Below are 22811 nucleotides of genomic sequence, written 5' to 3' on the forward strand. Positions count from 1 at the left end.
TTGCTTGCTTGTTTATGTTTTAGACACACACACACACACACACACACACACACACACACACACAAAATATTCAGTTATTGTGTCAAAGTGAGGAAGAGACATTTATTGAACATGTTCTGCATTGAAGCTGCAAAGTATTGTAGATGTAAAGAGAAAACTGGTAAAGGTACCTTTTTGATTTATTGTAGAGTGCAGTTTTAGAAGTTTCTCTCACAAAAAAACAATATTTATATTTTTAGTAGACATCTGACTGTTCATGCTGTCTCCTGCAATACAAAAACATACAAAAACCCTGTTGAGCACACTTTAAACCAGTTAATCATGTTCGATACAAACAAACGCATGTTTTTCGTTCCAGCTGAATGTGAACTGTGTAGATGCTTACGGCTTGTGTACCTGTGATGTCATCTCTTCATTAAGGACAGTGTCGGTGCTACTCTGGCTTTGGGATCGGTGGCTTGACTGACTGGAGAGGCCCTCACTGGACGTGTGCAGGCTTGGGGGAGTAAGACTCACCCTGGGGGGCACGGCTGGGGCCAGACTCACCCTGGGGGGCACGGCCGGGGCTGGGGCCAGAACAGTAGCAGGTGCTGGGGTCATACTGGAAGTTAAAAAGTTTTCATGCAAACGTTGCAGCTCAAAGTGCTCCAATCATATAATCATAATTTAATTATTTTGTCATTTAAACGCAATGAATAATAAATACTTATGGAGGAAACGGTACATAGATGATAGAATTAGCAAAACTCCAAATATGAACTACATCAAATGGTAAAATCATCTGCCAAAAACAATTTCTGGATATTAAATAAATAAATCAGCAGCAAGATGCTCTCATAAAAGCCTCTTATACAGTAAATGTCTTAAACACGCATTTCCACCGTCAGTCACAGTAACTTATTGATAGTAAATAGTTAGGGAACAAGAGACAAGAGAAATGAAAAGAGAAATGGAGGAAGAGCAGAGTAATAATTCACCTGTTGACTCGAAATCCGTTGGAGGAATGAGAATAATCTGACCCATCTGTTCTTCAAACAAAAACAATTTAGTTGCACAACACTGAACAACAACAACAACAACAACAACAACAACAACAACAGCCTGGCGCATCATTCGACTGATGCTTACGAGACGTTGCTAAGGGGCGTATATGTGTCGCGTGTATGAGAATGTGGTGTGTGTGAGTGAGCGCGTTTGTGTGAATGGAGCGTGTCTGAGTATGCGTGGAGTCTGTCTCTCTCCAATTAGCAGCGGCCGACGGAGGGAGCTAATGAAATAATGAAAAGTGTTGACATGCACTCCTCAATATGTAAATCATTTGTAAATCCCACACAGTTGGTTTTCTAGCTAGCCAGCTAGATGTCTCAGTGCACTTTGGATAAAGTGATGTGTTCTGAAGGCCCAGAGTAAGAATTGGAATTAGTTAAAATAGGAGTCAGTTATGTTTATCATTATTACTAGTTCACCCCACTCCCACCCCTTCAGGTTCCCAAGTTTGATATTTTCCATATTAATGCCACTCGTTTGAGTGCTGTGTGAAAGCAGCAGTCGTGTTTTTATGAACGAGTTAACATCATTCATTAAAAATCCTTCGAAAGAATCTATTGGATAATTCATCTACAGAAATGCAATACTAATTGATGGACACACGAGGGCGCCATCATCACGGCCAATATAGCAGGCCTTAATCGGTGTCCCGGAAACCAGCCCTCAAAATGTGATGGGTGTCAGTCAAAATCGACTTGAAATGGGAAGACGGGTAAAAGTTTTTAAATCGGTGTTGAGAAGATAATGTAACAAAAAAGGTTGCTTTGGCTTGTAGTATACCAAGGCTCCACTGTGTTATAGATGATGATGATGGCCTGATTGGCCAGCAGACATAGGTCACACACAGTTGTCTCATAGGGCTTTCACACCGCCAAAAAACCGTTCCCATTCTGAAACCTCCAAACCTTGGTGCTGTCTGGCGAACCAGCCCGCGTTCATACCAGTGTAACCGGAACCATCCGCGTCATCAACGCTGAGTGATGATGGGGCGGGATGAACAAAAATGTCATAACTAGATGGCAGCTACTTCACTGGAAATGAGGATAATATCTTCCACTACAGCAGCGGTTCCCAACCTTTTTGGACTCAAGGCCCACTTAAAAATCTCTAAAGCATTCGCGGCCCACACAGGCATTTTACGCACACGTACGCAGGTAGTCTAGAGGTCAGGCTAGGTCACCATGGTGACAGGTAGTCTAGAGGTCAGGCTAGGTCACCATGGTGACAGCAGGTATTCTAGAGGTCAGGCTAGGTCACCATGGTGACAGCAGGTAGTCTCGGTCAGACTAGGTCACCATGGTGACAGGTAGTCTAGAGGTCAGGCTAGGTCACCATGGTGACAGCAGGTAGTCTAGAGGTCAGGCTAGGTCACCATGGTGACAGCAGGTAGTCTAGAGGTCAGGCTAGGTCACCATGGTGACAGGTAGTCTAGAGGTCAGGCTAGGTCACCATGGTGACAGCAGGTCATGTGAGCTGGTGGTGACTGGAGGGTTGCTGGCATCATATGTAAGCTGCCTACCACTGCTGATGTGTCTGTCTGTGTCTCTCTCTCTCTCTGTCTCTCTCTCTCTCTCTCTCTGTCTCTCTGTCTCTGTCTCTGTCTCTGTCTCTGTCTCCGTCTCTCTCTCCCTCTCTCTCCCCCTCTCTCTCCCTCTCTCTCTCTCCCCCTCTCTCTCCCTCTCTCTCTCTCTCTCTCTGCTTTAGAGACAGGTGGGGGGAGGCAGAGATGCAGGTCATTGTAACACCCTCGTCCTCTGATTTCTGCCTCCTCCAGCCTCCACTGATGTGCTGTACATGGGAGTGTTTGTATATGATGTAATGGAAAAAACAAACTATCATTCTGTTTCACAGCGACTAACCACAGTGTCTCTTGTGGCGCTTTTCCACTACCAGGCCGGCCCAGTTCGTTTTGCTTTCTCCACTGCCAACCGAGCCGTACCGGGCCATAGTACCCGTGCCGTTTTTAGTTCCAGTTCGAGAGGGGTACTTTCGGTACTTTTTTGCCAGGCTGTGTGTGACGCTGCAGACCGTTGATTGGTCAATGGAAATCGTTATCCCATGTTCATAGAGTTCATCGCTAACCGCCATTTTTAAATACCACAACAGATTTCGCTCTCGGAAAAAGCATTAGTCAATGCATAGCTCATTTTCTCTTAACTTTAAACACAAATCCAAAAGCTCACACACAAAACCTTAAACTCCACAAATCTCTTGCAAAAGCAAACACTGCATTCAAAATAATGTTGTCTTCTCAAAATGAAATGTTGTCATCAAATGACACACACACACCATCAAGTGAATAGACACTTGTGAGAACCAATTGAACACTGATGTGCACAATGGAAAACACTATGATCAGAGGAAAACAGTACTATGATAAGATTATCATTAGGCCTTTTGCATTTTCAGTGTTACACTACATACATACAGTAGCTATGTTATAAACTGTTATGTTTTCATACTCAAATATAAAACACAAATACAAGAATAGAACATTTATTTAAATTCTGAAATACAGGATACAGGAAATCTGTACACAGGATATGTGAGACAATGTTAATGTTAAATAGTAGTAGTAGTAGTAGTAGTAGTAGTAGTAGTAGTAGTAGTAGTAGTAGTAGTAGTAGTAGTAGTAGTAGTAGTAGTAGTAGTAGTAGTAGTAGTAGTAGTAGTAGTAGTAGTAATAATAATAATAATAATAATAATAATAATAATAATAATAATAATAATAAAATTGGGGCGGCTGTGGCGCAGGAGGTAGAGTCGCCGTCTAATGATCACAAGGTCGGCAGATCAGCGGTTCGAGCCCCGGCTGGCCACATGTCGAAGTGTCCTTGGGCAAGACACTGAACCCCAAAATTGCTCCCAGTGAGCGGGCCGGCGCCTTGCATGGCAGCTTGCCGCCATTGGTTTGTGAATGTGTGTGTGAATGGGTGAATGAGAGGCCGTTGTAAAGCGCTTTGGAGCAGCTTTGTAGCAGCAAAAAGGCGCTATATAAGTGCAGTCCATTTACCAATTACCATTTAATAAACCTTTATTTTAACAGAGGTGTCCCACTGATACCAAGGTCTCCCTTTCATGGAGGCCCTGCTGCTTACATTCAAATGCATTACATTCAGAATGACATTACATTACACTACTCTACTACAAACAATACATTAGATTACCATATGATTGTTGACATTGTATAAGCCCAGCCAGAGTCTCTCACATTCAGCCAACCTAATAAGAGGAGGCAGACGTCTCTCTCACTAGCAGGAGTCTACTATGGAACACTGTCATCAGGCTGCTTTCTCACTTTTTGGAGATTGGAAGATTTTATTCAGGAATAAACATAATTGGAAAATCAATGATTATTAAAATACTGTAGTATACAGTAACAATAAGTTAGTGGTGGCCGAGTTCTACAAGGCCTACTCCAAAGAACTTGCTCCATTACTACTAAACACCTATAATGAAGCCCTGGAAAAGGGAAAACTTCCTCCTACTCTATCGGAGGCCATTATTACCCTTATTTTGAAGGAAGGGAAGGACCCTTTAGATTGTAAGAATTTCAGACCTATCAGTTTAACCTCCTGCGATAGTAAGATATTATCAAAAATTCTGGCTAACCGCCTTGACAAGGTGATAACCTCTCTGATTCACCCCGACCAGGTCGGTTTTATACACTCCCGTTCCTCTGCAGACAATGTTAGGAGATTTGTTGATATTATGTGGGCCACTCGGGACAATGCCTCTCCCATGGCCGCCATCTCGCTGGACGCTGAGAAGGCGTTCGACAGGGTGGAGTGGCAATACTTGCTCTCTGCCCTGGAATGCTTTGGTTTCAGTAAGAAGTTTATAGAGTGGATTAGTCTTATATATACTAACCCTACGGCATCAGTGCTTACTAATGGCATTATGTCATCTCCCTTTGAGCTGGGTAGGGGTACGAGACAGGGGGACCCCTCTCCCCCCTGCTCTTCGCTGTTGCTCTCGAACCGTTAGCAATGGCTATCCGGAGAGAACCCACGTTTCCAGGTATTCGGTGATAGATGTCATAAACTGATGCTATATGCGGATGACATTCTTTTATTTGTCTCAGATCCAGAACGCTCTCTTTCCTCCCTATTTAGAATCATTGACAAGTTTTCATCTATTTCAGGTTATAAAGTGAACTGGACAAAGTCGGAGGCTCTTCCTCTTTCGCCATATTGTCCCAAATCCCTTTTTCAAGCAGGCACCTTTTCTTGGCCTAAGAAAGGCATTAGATATCTTGGCCTAACATTCCCCCCCTCACTGGCTGATTTAGTTAAAATAAACTTTGTTCCCCTATTGGATAAACTGCGGGCAGATATAGAGCGGTGGTCTCCACTATTTCTCTCCATGTGGGGCAAAGTAAATATAATAAAGATGACCTGTGTTCCTAAATTTAACTACCTGTTACAAGCTCTCCCAGTCCGAATCCCACTACACTATTTTAAACAATTTGATCAAATTTGTAATAAATTCTTATGGAACAACAAACATCCTAGAATGAGCCTGCGGAAACTGCAGAGGCCTGTAGACCGAGGAGGTCTTGGTGTTCCTAACTTGTTATATTACCATTATGCTTTCACTCTCAGGCACATGGCACACTGGACTCTGCCTCCAGAGAGAGCCCCCCCGTGGTTCCATATTGAAAGTGCAATCTGCACCCCTCTGGCACTCAGGTGCTGTATTACGGCCAGACTAACCCAAGAGAATCGATCGCACCCTATTGTATCCCATATACAATGGGTTTGGAAGAGAGTTGCTTACATCTTTAAATTTGACCCCTATCTTCACCAGTCTGCTGGGATCTGGCTGAACCCCAAGCTGTGTATAGATAAATCGCCCTTCTTTTGGAAGCCCTGGTTTCAAAAAGGTATTGAAGTTCTACGAGACCTATATCAGGATGTAACGCTAAAATCTTTTGAGGCTCTTAGAAGGGAATTTGATTTACCACACAATCAATTTTGGAAGTATTTACAGCTAAGACACTTAATGGTGCAAACATTTGGCTCCCCCACAACTGCCCCACCTAATGGTGATACACTTGAATGGTTTCTGAAAATTTTTGGACTAGGTCATGAAGCCTCTGCTTACTATTCGAGGATCCTAGTGACCTCAGACCCAAACATATGGTCTCTTAAACTAACATGGGAAATAGACTTAAATGTATCATTTACAGAGGCAGAATGGGGAAGAATTCTCAAGAATGGGGAAAAAAAAAAAAAAGCACAAACTGGCATTATATGCAGATGACGTGGTTGTTTATTTAACATCACCAGCCCAATCCTTACCAAGCCTAATGGAAGCAATTACAGAATATAGTAAACACTCTGGTTATAAACTAAATGAAAGTAAGTGTGAAGTATTAACAATTGGAGAACAGATAGATTCGGAAATTAAGGAAAAATACAAGTTGAAATGGGATGCAAAGAAAATCAAATATTTAGGAATCTACCTCACTGGAGATATAACAACATTATACACCGACAATTATCAAGCCCTTGAAAATAAAATACGAGAAGATCTTAATAGATGGAAGATAACACCTGAATCCTTAATGAGTAGAGTAGAAAGCGTCAAAATGATGATCCTCCCACAGTTTCTGTTTTTATTTCAAACATTACCAGTTCCCATTCCACAGCGTAGCTTCAAAAAATGGAATACAATGCTCTCAAATTTCATTTGGAACTACAAAAGTAAACGGAAAAAACTTAGTATACTAACTCAAACCAGAGAAAAAGGAGGGTTTAATTTCCCTGATCTAAAGTCCTATTTCCATGCAACTCAAATAGATACAATAATGAAATGGATGAATAACTCGGTTCAAACCAAATGGAAAGACATAGAAAAACAAGCAATATCAATATCAATAGGAACATTACCTTTTCTGAGTCTAAAGGATATTCAAAAACATAGTGGAAATAACAGATGCATAGAAAATACCCTCAAAAATTGGAAAACTATTCGTAAAATGTATAAATGTGATGACAAATTTATTTATTTGAGAGAGATAGCCAGTGACCCAGACTTTTTACCTAATAAAACAGACAAAATATTAGAAGAATGGGCTAGGAAGGGACTACAGGTGTACTCACAGATGTTTACAAATGACATGATAGACTCATTTGAAACCTTAGTTAATCAATTTAATATAAGTAATAGCCATTTTTTTAAGTACTTACAAATTAGAAGCTACCTTATAACACAGCAGAGGAGACAGGAACAAAGATCACATATACTAATGGAATATCTGATCAAAAATAGAAACAGTGAAAAGACAAAAATCTCAAAAATTTACAAAATCATGCAAGAAATCAAGATACAAGAAGATAACACTAAAGAAAAATGGGAAAACGAATTAGCAATAACAATTACGGATGACGAGTGGAAAGAAGCATGCAAAAGAATATTTAAGACAACACAATCAAAATTCTGGAAAGAATTTGCTTGGAAAATAAATATGAAGATCTTCCTAACACCGAAAATGTTGTCAAAATATAGGCCAACAGGCAATGCAGAATGCTGGAGGAAATGTACGGAACGAGAAGCCAATCACACACACATTTTCTATACATGCCCTAAATTGAAAAGGTTTTGGGAGGCAGTTCAAGTAAAAATAAAAAATACATTTACCTTACAAAATCCTATACATCCAGTCAATATTATACTCGGTCTTATTCCATTAGATATATACAGAGAGGGAGATAAATATTTGTACACCATACTACGTATCGCGGCTTTAAAGCAAATCACACGTAAATGGTTGGACTTAAACCCACCATCCGTTAATAATTGGAAAAAAACTGTTGAAGACATAAAAGAAATGGAAAGAATTACTTGCAAAGTGGGAGGCCGTGAAGAGCAATTCACTATGAACTGGAGTAAATGGACCGAATGAATGAGTAGGAAGGAAGCCCCCCCCCCCCAACCCTCCCCGATCCCACCCCTCCCACCCCCCTCCCTTTGTCTCTTACTTTTCTATTTCTATCCCTATAATTTCTCTCTTTTTTTTTTTTTTCTTTCTTTTATATTTTCTCTCTAGTCTCTATTCTTTATTTTCTTTATTTCTTGTTCTCTCTATAAAAAAAAAAAAAAAAATGATGCAGGATGAACTTAAACAAGTGAAGAACTTGTAAAGTGTGTGAAATGAACTTATTAATGTAATGTAAAGTCCTGCAATAAAGTATAAAAAAAAAAATGGGAAAAAAATGTCAAGGGAACTCCGAACGAGACTGATCCAATTCAAGATTATTAACAGAATCTACTGGACACCATCCAGGCTACATAGAGTGGGTCTGGTCGACAGTTCGGAGTGCTGGAGGTGTAGTGACAGGAATGGTACTCTAGTGCATATGCTTTGGGGATGTCCAAAAACCCAGGAGTTTTGGCTAGCCATCCATGGTTATCTGGAAAAAATTGTCGGCCTTGACATTCCGTTCACCCCCAGTCTTTTTATTTTGGGTGACCCCACAGCATTAAGTGAGGTGACTCCACCACTCGCCAATTGGATCCAGACTGCGTTAATGCTAGGACGGAAACTATTAGTTAAAGAGTGGAAGGCCTCATCAGCACCAGCACCGTCTCTGTGGCACATTTCTCTTGGGCAGCTGGCAGCCCTAGAACAATTATCATATAGGCTGCTAGATAAGGTGGAGGAATATCGCTTGAAATGGGGGCAGTATCACTCATATATTGAGAAATAATGGCAACTCCAGCTCATGTAAATAGCAATATTTTTATTTATTTTATTTATTTTATTTATTTTATTTATTTTATTTATTTTATTTATTTTATTTATTTTATTTATTTTATTTATTTTATTTATTTTATTTATTTTATTTATTTTATTTATTTTATTTATTTTATTTATTTTATTTATTTTATTTATTTTATTTATTTTATTTAATTATAAGTAGCAATATCCCAAATGTAAAAAGTGAAAGTAAACTGCTATAAGTATGATTGTTAGACAATGCTGTAGATTAACATTGCTGTACATCACCTTTATGTTTTGTTGTGTCTATTTTTTGTCTTTTTAATTTATTGTTCAATGTCAACTGTTACGTGTGATGGATGTTTGTTCATTGTCTGTTAATTGAAAATAATAAAAAACTATTAATCATAAAAAATTTAAAAAAAGTTAGTGGAAACATCACAAATCTACGGAACCACGTATTGAGGCATCACCCTGACGTGAAACATGGAAAATCCGAAACAAGCCTCGCTGATAAAGTGGCAAGTGATTGTCAGGTACGAGTCCATTGCTCTGGATGTCCAGCTGTCACACGTTATGGCAACTCTCTGCTGGCTGAAGTGAAGTTGCGATGTCACGTTTCACCTGCACGGACATGTCTGGGACTATCACTTCACTCAACTGTTTGCATGTCGGTAACACGTAGCGTGGTTCTAGTACACTGACGAGGCTTCGAAAGCCAGCATTTTCGACAACGCTGTACGGGCGTATATCCTTGCAAATACAATTTGCTACAGCCTCGGTAATTTGTTGGGCACGCGGAGAATTTGATTGTAATTTGCAACCAAACGTCTTTATCAGCTAGGCTTGTTTCGGATCCGCTTTTCCATGTTTCACGTCAGGGTGATGCCTCAATAAGTGGTTCCGTAGATTTGTGATGTTTCCACTAAATGTAACCTCCACTGCGCACAGCTTGCATATGGCTTTGCTTTTGTCCTGCTCATCTCTATCGTCATAATTTGTACATGCAAAATGCACCCAGACATCTGCCTTTAAGCCTGGTGGTGACTTGAGTGTCCCTGCCATTCAGTGGCGTAGCGGACGGGCCCGCAAGCGACGCACCGCGGGGGGGCCCCAGCCACTAGGGGGCCCCCTAACATTGGATCCACATTTTTTTTTTTTTTTTTATAATTTAAAAATATATAAAACAAAGAAAATAAGTGGCCCTTCATTGTGTCAACCTTAATTTTAATATATAGGCCTATATTTAAAAATATATACATGGTTAGCCGTATCCAATAGCAACATGACTTTGACGTCACACGTAGGCAGCGAGACACAAGGAAAATGAGCAAGCGAAAATACAATACAAAGTACAATAAGCATTCTTTAGGTGGTGATAGATTCTCTATTCGGACATTATAGCCGCTATATGTGGGACTGTCGGTCCGATATTGTAAAAAAATCCAATAAAAAATGTATGTTTACGGAAGTACATGTCTCAAGTATTATCTCGGCGGTTAGTCGAGTGAAAGAAAAACAACATACAGATGATAATTCACACAATATAATACCACGAAAGCGTACAGCACTAAACAATAACATTTATTTGGGCAGCATCATACTCAAACTCAGGCAGAAAGGCAGGGTCCGGCCAGGTTCACAGTCACAGGCTGTCAGTGCATCATACAGGTACATAATTCAGCATGGTTAGGCTATATATAGCTGTTTCTTTTTCTATTCTACTATTCTATTCTACTTCTGCTGTCTGCGTCTCCCTGGGTATTCCTAGACCAGATGGCAAACAGTAAAGAAATGCCACAATATACCAGGACTTAAGAAGCGAGATGTCCAACAAAGGATTTGACTAACCCTGGCCAATTTTACGCAACAAGTAGACTCTGATGCAGCGGAGACAGAGTTGCCAGATTGGCTGGTTTTTGGTGGATTTAGACGTTTTTAGATTGATTAGGTTGGAAATTCTCAATCCCATCTGGCAACCCTTAGCGGAGAGTCTACAGATATGTTTACAGATATCACACTGCTGTGCACACCACACTTTGTTAAAATAAATAAAGCTTGTACTATTCTACTTATAATACATTCTACCAGTGGTGTGCCGTCAGGGCCAGCAAGGCCTTCTCTGCTGGCCTAAACATCATCAGAATATACATTTTATTTTAATATATATTTTCCACAAATATGTATTAATGATTCCCCATAGTCTATTCTCTTCATTTCATAGCTTTCCTCTTGGTTGCGCTGCTTCCAGTCTCCGATTGAGATTTGGAGGGCTGGCCTTTATGTTAGAGCTTTTATCCAATCAAAATGTGTTGCTAGGGGGCTCAAAAATCTGCCCGCCTTCACATTAAACGGTGCTGCGGATTCGACCTGTAACTTAACATTGGAACGAGAAAACCTGTGGCGTACCTAGTAAACCTACGTAGATGCGAGCAAAAGCAACAACGGCGCCTGCTGTAAGGCTCAATGATGTCAGCACCCAGCACGTCTTTTGATTGGATACGCACTATTGCTACGCACTATTGATACGCACTATTGATATTCACTATTGAGATGCGGAACTATGCCGGTAGATGTGAAACTTTTGAAAGGGCGCAGGGAAACGGAGCCTCACAACGAAAGCTTTCGTTGACTGATCGATAATACTGATCGATTGTGTCCTGTTTTTGGGTAAACAATAACTTTCATTTAGGGGACACAATGAAAGCGCCAAGTCCACAAACAGAGGAAACTACGTTGAGCTTCTTTCTTTTCTGGCTGAAAACAACCCAGATTTACATTACCACCTGTCCACAAACAAAGTGTTTACTGGGACGTCAGGCAAAATACAAAACGACCTGATTTTTGCTATTGCTGAAGTGATGGAAGAAGAGATCAAAATGGAGATTAAAAAGGCACCCTTTGTCGCTATTATGGTGGACGAGACGACAGACGTGGGTAATGTAGCGATCTTAAAGATGTTAGTTTAACACTCTTCATTGTAAATGCGGATTTATTGATTAAAAATGCTTCGGAAATATTAATATAACTCTGTTGTACTTGTCTGACTATGTTAAGGTGATGCAACGCCCGGTTATACTGTGTTTCTGTCTAGTTTCTAGAGCCATGGCGTCATAACGATGGTATTAAGAGGTAGAATAATTCAGGTAGGAATGTGTCGGACATCACTGAAGGCCTAGGTGTGAAATGCACCGCCCGCCACTGCATTCTACTGATGTAGTGTAGTCTACCATTTGGTTTTAGTTATAGGCTATTGCTCTCACTTGTTTGTACCTTTTGCTAAGTCAAGCATTTAGAATGTAGAGTGCATATTGCGAAATTTCGCAACGTCAATAACGCATCGGCCTCTAAAAAACGTTTTTTTTTTTTTTTTTTTTTACTCCGTTGCGAAAGGGCCCCCGCCGCCACCTTGCGGGGGGGCCCCGGGATTTTGCGCTACGCCACTGCTGCCATTGCCATGTTTTTAGATTTTACAGTGTTGAGACCTCTCGTTGCGTGAGATCTGGCCACGAGATCTCGTTGCGGGTTGAAGCTGCAAGCAGGAAAATGCATGAAAGATCGATCTCGGGATTTATGAATCAATAATCGCTCATTCAATGAAGATCGATTCAGAATCGGGAAATCGATTTTTTGAACCCAGCCCTAATTGCACAACTGTTTTGAAAAAAAAATCCACCGAGGGGGGGAACTCCCCTTCAACCCCCCCACTCAGACCTTGCCATACCTTGCCATTTGTTGAAATGACACCACTGGTCTCATAGCCTATTGGAAATGTATTGCGTGTGTGTGAATGAGCGCTTTTGTGAGCCCGCATGTATGATGTGGCTCTTTCTGGTACCCCAACAATTTTTTGTGGCTCTTAGTCTCCGACTGGTTGGCCACCCCTGGACTAGAGGCTGCTATGAGTGCTGATCACATTTCCAGAGCGATTTCCAGTAGCATGCGTACACACAGATATAGTCAGTAGTTGTTGTTTTTTGCAGTCGTTATGGCGAACGCGGTCATACTAGAGATGGAGGTTCCTCCAGCATCCCTTAACACTAGAACAGCCGAGCCTATTGATCCTACTATAAGAGCCATTTATGAACAGCACACACACATCTGGCAGAGGTACTGAAGGAGGTAGTTGTACCGATAGTGGCCTGTAGGGGCGCTATACCAGCTACTGCATGTTGAATGTACAACGAGGAATAAAGCTCAGCTTTGTGAATGGCGACCAAGTGTGTGTGTGCACATTGATACATGGTACCAGGAGTGGGGTGACACTAGCCTACAAAGATGAATAACATTCGGTCGCCGGACGAGTTGAAGTTAAGTGGAAATGTCCACGAGAACTGGAAAGCTTTTAAGCAAAGTTTTGAGCTGTACGTGTTGGCAATCGGTCTGGAAGAGGCGAAACATGAACGTCGAAGGGTAGCACTGCTTCTCACAGTGGCAGGCAGAGCCGCGAGGGACGTTTTCAACACGTTTCGGTTTCCTGAGGGCGATGACCAAAAGTATGCAGCAGTGCTAGCAAAGTTTGAGGAATATTGCACACCTAGAAAAAATGAGACGTACGAACAGTATGTTTTTCGCAACAGAGTACAGGCCGAGTCAGAATCCATTGAACAGTTTGTCACGGACTTGCGTCTGAAAAGCCAGTCGTGCAACTTTGGCACATTGTGTGACTCGCTAATAAGAGATCAGATCGTCATCGGCGTTGTCGACAAGAAGGTGAGAATGCAACTGCTCAGAGAATCCGATTTGAGCCTGGAGAAGGCAGTACAAATCTGCCAGGCGTCAGAGAGCGCCAAAATGCAGCTCAAGTCATTCGAGCCCGAACCAGCATCGGTGGACGCGGTGCATGAGAGAGTGCATGAGAGGGCCGCTAGCAAGTGGAACAGCAAAGGAAAGTCCCGCGCGCCCAGGCCCACAAAGGACACAGACTGTGACAGATGTGGGGGCAGACATGCAGCGAATAACTGCCCGGCTTACGGTGTGGACTGTTGCAAATGCGGTAAGAAGAATCACTACGCCCGATGCTGCCTGTCAAAGAAAGTACAGGTGGTGCAACAAGGCAGCGACACGACCGACACAGACGAGGATGACGAGAAGTGGTTCGTGGGAACTGTGGAGAACGAGGACAATAAGGAGGAGTGGATAGCCAATCTGGAAATCAATGGAACGACAATTCCTCTGAAATTGGACACGGGGGCTCAGGTGAACATACTGACGATGAAAGACTTTAATAAACTGTACAAGAAGCCAAAAGTGCATGTGAAAAAGGTAAATCTGAGAACGTACAATGATGAACCGATTCCTACAAAAGGGGTATGTCGGGTCACACTGTCAAGGAAAGGGCACTCTGGTAATGCTATGTTTGTGTTGGTTGAGGGTGATAGACAGCCCATATTAGGTCTGAAATCCTGTGAGAGATTGGGTCTTATCAAAAGAGTGCATGTAATTGACAGGTCTGTAGTGACACCTAGTGGTGCAGCTGAGGAACAGCATGAGACTGTAGCTGACACGGAAAAAATAAGGAAGCAATATAGGGACGTATTCGGTGGTATAGGATGCCTACCTGGGCAGTACAGAATCCAGTTAAAAGCAAATGCGGAACCTGTCATCCACCCGGCAAGGAAGGTGCCGGTGACCCTTAAAGCTAGGCTGAAAGCAGAACTACAAGCCCTTATAGAGAAGGGCATAGTGAGGAAAGTAGAGGAACCGACTGAGTGGGTCAGTTCTCTGGTGATAGTTGAGAAAAAGAATGGTGACTTGAGGCTCTGTATAGACCCAAAAGACCTGAATAAGTGGATCAAAAGAGAACACTACAAACTACCAACTAACTCAGACATAACTAATGCTATGGCAGGCGCGCGTTTCTTTTCTAAGTTAGACGCATCATCAGGGTTCTATCAGATCGTTCTAGACGAAGACAGCTCCAAACTGTGTACCTTTAACACACCATTTGGAAGGCATTGCTTTCTCCGCTTACCGTTTGGGATATGCTCAGCTCCAGAGGTGTTCCACAAAACAGTGCAGCAGCTGTTTGATGGTATGGAGGGTGTGGGTGTGTTTATTGACGACATAGTGGTCTGGGGCACAACAAAAGAAGAACACGACGAGAGGCTACGCGGGGTGCTAGAACAAGCACGTAAAGCAGGGCTTAAACTGAACAAGTCGAAATGTGAGTTTGGGGTGACAGAGGTTACTTACCTAGGTGACAAGTTGTCCGCGGAAGGGATACAGCCTGATCCAGAGAAAATAAGGGCAATAGTAGAGATGCCAGCGCCAAAAGATAAAACAGACCTGCAAAGAGCATTAGGGTTAGTCAACTACATGGGGAAGTTCATACCAAATCTGTCTGCAAGCTCAAAGGCCCTCCGTAGTCTACTGGAAAAGCAAAACGAATGGCAGTGGGAACACGAACATGCAAATGAGTGGGAGGTGTTAAAGGCCAACCTGATCAGAGAGCCGGTGTTAAAGTACTATGATGTTGACAAACCGGTCAAAGTCTCTACTGATGCATCCAAAGAGGGTCTCGGAGCGGTGCTGCTCCAACGACACGGCACAGAATGGTTTCCCGTCGCTTACGCATCCCGAACGATGTCATCTGCAGAGCGCAACTATGCGCAAATTGAGAAAGAGACATTAGGCGCGGTTTTCGGATGTGAAAAGTTCCATGAATATATCTACGGCAGGGAAATAATACTAGAGACTGATCACAAGCCGCTTATTGCCATTTCCAGAAAGCCACTTGGAGATGCACCGCCACGCATCCAGCGTCTCATGTTACGGCTACGGAAGTACCACATGACGCTCGAGTTCACTCCAGGAAAGTACTTAATAGTGGCAGACGCTCTCAGCAGAGCGAGTTTGAGTGACACGGGCCCGAGCAGCACCGAGCAGGAGGTGCAAATCCATGTGGACTGTGTGAAGGCCCAGCTGCCTGCATCAAATGAGAAATGGGCCCAGTTCGCGCAGGAAACAGCAAGCGACAGAGAGTTGCAGGAGGTCATAGCGGCCATCCTCTCACCAGGAGATGAGGCCAGGATACTGCCAAGTCCGTATCGTCACACTAGAGATGAACTGACAGTGATCGACGGGGTACTCCTTAAAGGTAACAAAATAGTAGTTCCCGGCTCCATGAGACCAGAGATGGCTAAGTTAGCACATGAGGGCCATTTGGGAATAGAGAAAAGCAAGAGGCGGGCTCGTGAGGTACTGTTTTGGCCATACATGAACAGAGATATTGAGACTGTAGTACAGCGATGTGGGATTTGCCAACAGCATAGATATATGCAGCCTAGAGAGCCGCTTCTGCCTCATAGCAAACCAACCGAGCCATGGGAAAAAGTAGGTGCAGACTTATTTCAGCTGAAAGGGAGAGACTATTTAATCATAGTTGACTACCATTCAAACTATCCAGAGTATGCGCTGTTGTCTGATACCACAGCAAAGCAAGTGATCGCTCATTCTAAGTCTATTTTCGCAAGGCACGGTATTCCAGTGACTTTAGTAAGTGATAATGGGCCGCAGTTTAGCTGCCAGGAGTTCGCAGAGTTCGGAAAACAGTATGGATTCAAGCATGTAACCTCAAGCCCACTGTACCCGCAGTCAAATGGTCTAGCGGAAAAGGGAGTGCAAATCGTGAAACGACTGCTAAGGAAAGCAGCGGAAGCGGGTGAGGACCCGTACCTGGCAGTCCTCAACTACAGAGCATCACCGCTGGAAGGTGGCCGCTCACCAGCAGAGTTGCTGATGAACAGGAGGCTCAAGACAAAGCTGCCGTCAGCAGAGCACCTGCTCCAGCGCGCTGACCACCGCACACAGAGAGAGCACCGGTCCACACAGAGAGAGGACCAGTCCAAACGTGCCTATGACAAAAGAGCACGGCCCTTGGGACCTCTTGAACGAGAGGACCTAGTGAGAGTCAGATGCGAAGGAAGATGGGGACCGGTCGCACAGGTCCTTAAAGAGACTGCTCCAAGATCATACGAGGTACTTACCGAGAATGGCAATACAATCCGCAGGAACCGGAGACACCTGTTGAAGATTCCACGCCCAGAACCACAGCCTGCAGAGAATGGCAATGACAGGGAGACTCCGGGAGAGCAAATAGAAGGGGGGCATACTCAATCAGACACGGACAGCCCTCCTGTCGAGTCACCCTCCCCTGGGGTGGAGCGGGTTCAAAGGCCGAGTAGGTCCATTGTCAAACCTAGGAGACTTGTAGAGGAGTGCTAATAACACGCACAGAAAGGGTGGGTTTATTATTTTTATTTTATTTTTTATTGCGGACTTGGAGTTCTGTTCTCAGGGTCATTACTGTTTGTTTCTGGACTCAGGTTATTTGTGAATTGATGCTGTATGGTTCCATTACAGTTTGTTTTCATTGAAAAAAAAAAAAAAAAGGAAAGAGGTAAGAGAAGTGTAATAATTGTACTGTTTAGAGTACCGTTACATTGTTTATTTGTACAAGCTGGAGAGTACATCTTGAGAATTCTAGTACGTATGCTAAGCTATAGATATAGACTTGTAATATCTGTGAACTGTTATTCTCTGAGATCAACTTCATCTTAATCCTTAGAAAAAGGGAGATGTACCGATAGTGGCCTGTAGGGGCGCTATACCAGCTACTGCATGTTGAATGTACAACGAGGAATAAAGCTCAGCTTTGTGAATGGCGACCAAGTGTGTGTGTGCACATTGATACAGTAGTGTCAGAATGGAAGTTGGAGAGGCCAGGAAGCACAATTCCAGACACAACAGATAATGCTAGAAATATTGTCAATGAAATCAGTGAAGCTGGACTGGGCCCCCAAATTGGATGTTTGCACACAAAATTAATTTAGCAGCACAAAAAGCAACAGGAATCAACCAGGTGTCCAGGGTGCTAGGCGGTCATAAATGTCGTGTCTTTCTTCCACCATAGCACAACAGCTGCACATATTGCAGAGAAAATACAATGAATATTAGTACTCCCAATGGATTATTTCTCATTGAGTCTATTAGAAATATTACAGTAAAGATGGCAGACTTTGCCACATATTTAACTATTTTACTAATCTTTGCACATGCAAAATGGGGCCCTCTGTATGTGCAGCTGTACCTAAGAGGTTTATTACTGTTAGAGATCTGAGCATGACCCCAGCCTCTGTATCGGAAATCCCCCTCCAGTTCTGATCACTTGAAACAGAAAGTCTAAAGGTCGACATGGGAGTAAATCTGAATAAAATACTCTCCACCACTCACTCCCCTGACTACCAAGACTGGAAACATTCTCCCCAGATTGAGGAATGTGTATGATTACAGAGACATTAACAAACCAGAAATAGTCTTTCATATATGTGTATGTATGTACTGCGTGACCATGAGGCATGATAAGACGGCATTCCATTGGCTGAGGGGAGGACATTCCATCCTGTTCAAGGTTCCCAGCATGACTACACAGTCTGGTTATGACTCTAGCACAGCTGCTTGACCTTGCCTCTCGGTGGTGTGTGTGTGTGTGTGTGTGTGCGTGTGTGTGTGTGTGTGTGTGTGTGTGTGTGTCAGGCTCTTTGCTCACAATGCAACCATCAACCACACCAACCTCTAGTGTTCATAGAAATAATGTAAGTCAAACATTCAAGTGAATGAATGTGAATCACATAACACTTCAGCATGACTCCCTTTGGTACAAACCTTGGGTTTGACACCACATCCAGCACCTGCTCCTGGTGGTTGGAAAGTGAATTCCTCAGCGAACCTGGTATGGGACAGGATGTTGACCACGTCCTCATCCACCTGAACCACCTCATCCACCTGTAAGAGAGAGAGAGAGAGAGAGAGAGAGAGAGAGAGAGAGAGACACACACACACACACACACACACACACACACACAATTACTTACTATAGTACTTACAGTATGACATGTACACAAATGAAAGACACCTTTAGAGAACAGAGCCATTCCAGATGCAGAACCTTATACAGACCTTGAAGGTGTACTGACAGTCAAACTCCAGGCTCTTCTCTGAGCCAGTGATGTTGCCGTCGTAAACCACAAGAGGCTCTTTTGAAGTGCCTTTGGGGATCTTGAAGAGACGGTAGGTTGCCGACACAAACTTGAAGTCACCTGTAATTCACAAGAAGATACAGTGAAGAGGATCAAACCTTCAAACCGGAATAACCTTTTTTCAGACGGTCATTTCTAAAAAAGCAGCAGCCAATCAGTACAGCACATCTCACCTAGGACAGCCTCCAGCTCCTTGTTGTCCACATTGATGACAGTGGAAGTGACCAATCGGGGTCTGGTGAAGCCTACATCCTCAGCCAACTGCACTAGGTCCTCCCACCAAAGCGCGCCACTGATAAACTCACCTAACAAAACAACAACCATAAATATTACTATTATTATTATTATTATTATTATTATTATTATTATTATTATTATTATTATTATTATTATGTTATTGGCTCTTGCATTTTGGTTTAGCTCTAAACAGTGTTGGATTTGATACAGCAGTGATACACAGTCCTGGTCCTGGAGAGTTACAGTGGGTCCAGGTTTTTTTTCGCAGCCTGAATGAACTCATCAACTGAACTTTAACACCTTGATAAGCTTAAACAGGTGTCACTGCCGAGGTGTGGCCAATAGCCGTACAGTACGGCTCTCTAGGGCCAGGATTGAGCATCACTGCATAGTGGGTGACCAGTGTTACAGTACGTACCCCACAGAACTTTGTGGCTTTTGATCTCATCTGAAAGTCTGCCACTGCAGTAGACATCACTGAAGTACAGCTCACCTCCCTCCTGACAACCGAAAGAAAAATAAATATCACCAAGCAGAGGTGAATTTATCAATTACATTTGTTTAGCATTTAAGTGACAAGTGTGAATGTGAATTCCCTTGCAATACCATGCCATGAAGGTGTATTGAAGTGTGTTGAGTGTGTTTTGTGATTAGATACCTTTAGAACGTGGTAAACCTCAGTCAGTACTTTCTTCTTGTCTGGGGAGAGATTCACCACACAGTTGGATCTGTAACACCAGAGAAAACATACATGGGTGAAGGTATCAACAATCTTCTTTGTATTCTGAAAATGTGTATTCAATTGCTATGATAATGACATCATGAAAAATTTCAGAAATACATTTTCTTGAGTAAATGTTTCTCTTACATTATGATGTCAAAGGAGTTCGCCTTGAGACCAGCGTCCGTGAGAGCCTCAATGTACCCATGAACAAAATCCACATTTGGCTTCTTGTAACCAAACTCTTGCATGTGATGGTCCACATACTTGCGGGCCACATCAAGCTACATAGAAAACAGAAACAGAGTAGATTTAGTTTAGTAGAGTAGTGTTGTTTTGTTTTGTTTTGTTTTAGTAGAAAACTCCTTTTGGCCAAGTTCCCCCGATAGTGCACTCAAAAACCCTGCCCCTGAAACTACAGTATAAATAAAGTTGTATTGAATTTGAATGGTCAGCCCCACAGATAATAGGCTTGATTTTCCCAGAATACAGTGTGTCCATGTGTCTTCTCTATACCTGGTCCTCTGTCATGTCGATACCAGTCACATGACCCTTCTCTCCCACCAGCTGGCTGAGCATGTAGCAGTCCCTGCCACTCCCACTGCCCAGGTCCAGCAGCCGACAGCCCTCCAGACACTCTGGGACCACCAGCCCACAGCCATAGTACCTGGAGGAGAAAACACCAGAAGACCCTTGGTGTCTGTATGTACCGAGTCTACGTGGAATACGAAGCAGTAAATGTAATGTATGTGCTGAGAAGCGTGGCTTGATTTTTGGGGGTCTATGGTTCAGTCTGAGTTCATATTGTTTGTATTATATATATATATTGCTTATAATATTTTGTATTGTTCTTGTTGTGAAGCACTTGGGGACACTTGGCTGTAAATACGTTGATTATATAACACTGTTTACTGTGAAATAATTGATTGATTGAATCTGAGCTTTGGATGAACACATGTCTGCTAAATGAACAAGGGCAACTGGGCTACTGAAGCTAAAATCAAAAAGCTATGCTAAGTTAGAAAAATGAATGTAATAGACATGTTATTACATAAGCACAACAATGTACTGTAAAGTGTAATAAAGGTCAACTAACTTTGAGGACACTTCAGGGTGAACCTTCTTCAAGGCCTGGCGGATGAAGGCAGAGATCGGTCTGGCAGGGGCGACGCACGCATCTGTCTTCAGGTCAGAGGTCTTCTTCAGTGTTTTTCCATAGTATTCCTAAAGTCAGTTTAAGTATATCAATGCTCTGCTGGCAATTACTTTATAATAATGAACGAATTACATGAATTACACAGATTGTATATCATATCTGATTTATGATTCATGATATGATTTAATAAATCAACAATTATATTGTATGCCGTTGCCCAGTACCTTGACATCCACATGAATCGTTGAATCAACGAAGCCTTCTTTACATCCACTACAAAACAAAAAACAATATGAAACAGACGCGACTGACAGAATAATTAAATAAGCGACAAGCATGACAACATTGATAGTGTGTCAGATTGTGATATTATTATAGCTTCTTAATTTCACCCACATAAACGCAATTCTCACAACTGGTATTGTAACAACGTTATGAAACATACTTTGAAACAAGGATGGGAAACTACTTACTGTTACTGTGCACAATTCTCTCCTTCAAAACCATGTTCAAGTCACCCTAGCGAGTATGGTGCCAGAAACTGAAAAGAAACGGCGCCTGCGGCTCAGTTAGAACTGAACAGTATTTGAATAAACGCTGGTCTTGGCGGAGTTACTGTACCTGTTTTCAGCCATCGTGTGCTTATATATTTGAAGTCGGAGTCTGGACACAGGTTATTATTATCATCGATATGTATGATTATCATGCTTACTCTGTTAAATTGACCGCCCCCTGCCCCACCTCCTTCAAATTAAAAGTCGGTGCGACATTTGCTTCAATTTGTTATAGAATCAATGTTACATTGCTTCATGAATGAATGGTCTTTATTGTCATTAATATAGTACAGGTACCATACAACGAAATTTGGGAGGGGGGGCTACCCTGGTGCTAAGAAAAAAATACTAAAAACAAGAAGGGAAAAGAGCTGGTTTACATAAATAAAGGCTATATCCACTATCCACTATACTATACAAATAAAACACTGTGCTGTACTCTATGCTATGCTATAAATATCCTAACATTTCCTATCTCTGAACCTTATGTGCACGAGGGTTGTCATATTGCACATAGTATCATTGCACATTCATTTAAAGTGTCGCAGTTTGCAGGTTTGAAATGTTCACAGTTGTGTTTCAGTATTGCACTTGATTACAATCTAGTAGCTGCCATCAAATTGTCTAGATTGTCCAGGGCCTAGAACCTAGGTCTTTGCTGTGTTCAGGGCCTGAATGGCCCTGGGGTAGAAGCTGAGCTTCAGTCTGTTTGTCCTTGCGTTCCCAGGGTGGGATGGGTCTCTGGAGATCTTGGAGGCCTTCCTGAGGCAGCGTGTGTTGTACAGCTCTTCCAGAGAGGGGAGGGGGGCGCCGATGATCTTCTGGGCCGATCTCACGACTCTGTAGCGCTTTCCTCTCTGCGGCTGTGCAGCTGGAGAACCACACGCAGATGCAGTAGGTGAGGATGCTCTCCACTGTGCAGTGGTAGAAGGTCACAAGCAGCTCCTGTTTGAGGTGGTATTTCCTGAGGACTCTCAGGAAGTAGAGCCGCTGTTGTGCCTGCTGTCATGGCATCGGTTTTCATCTTATCTTACATCATGGCCTTGATTGCATATGCAATTCTCAATCCATTCGTCATTCCCCCATACATTGTATGTCTGTACAGTAATGAATAGACATCAAATGTATAACTAGCAGTGAGATAGATAGAAAAAGAAAACATGACAGGAGTCGTTTAGGCTTTTAACGGCATGTTTATTGAACACGTGTCAATTTGGCTGTTGTTGTAATAAAAGGCTTCTGAACAGAACACCAAAAGAAAATGTGCACAACCACCTAACTGTACATACCCTTGTGGGACAAAAAAAGAAACATGTCTTTGGCTGCTTGG

General features: G+C 42.6%; 1 protein-coding gene across 1 annotated transcript; it reads right to left on the minus strand.

The window, feature by feature from the left end:
- Positions 1-16543: 16543 nt before the first annotated feature.
- LOC308149845 (arsenite methyltransferase-like) lies at positions 16544-21667 on the minus strand (the record flags this gene model as incomplete). The annotated part of the gene is made up of 12 exons (XM_080522731.1): positions 21549-21667; positions 21152-21200; positions 20868-20995; positions 20288-20438; positions 19919-20055; positions 19709-19778; positions 19469-19550; positions 18987-19118; positions 18734-18873; positions 18440-18559; positions 16762-16829; positions 16544-16568 (listed from the first exon to the last, which is right to left on the minus strand). The coding sequence occupies exons 1-12, from the start codon at positions 21560-21562 to the stop codon at positions 16544-16546; spliced, it is 1116 nt and encodes a 371-aa protein (XP_080378857.1). The 5' UTR covers positions 21563-21667.
- Between the last annotated feature and the right edge of the window lie 1144 nt (positions 21668-22811).

The sequence above is a fragment of the Nansenia antarctica genome (assembly GCF_963989245.1).
Source record: "Nansenia antarctica genome assembly, chromosome: 2".
Lineage (NCBI taxonomy): Eukaryota > Metazoa > Chordata > Actinopteri > Argentiniformes > Microstomatidae > Nansenia > Nansenia antarctica.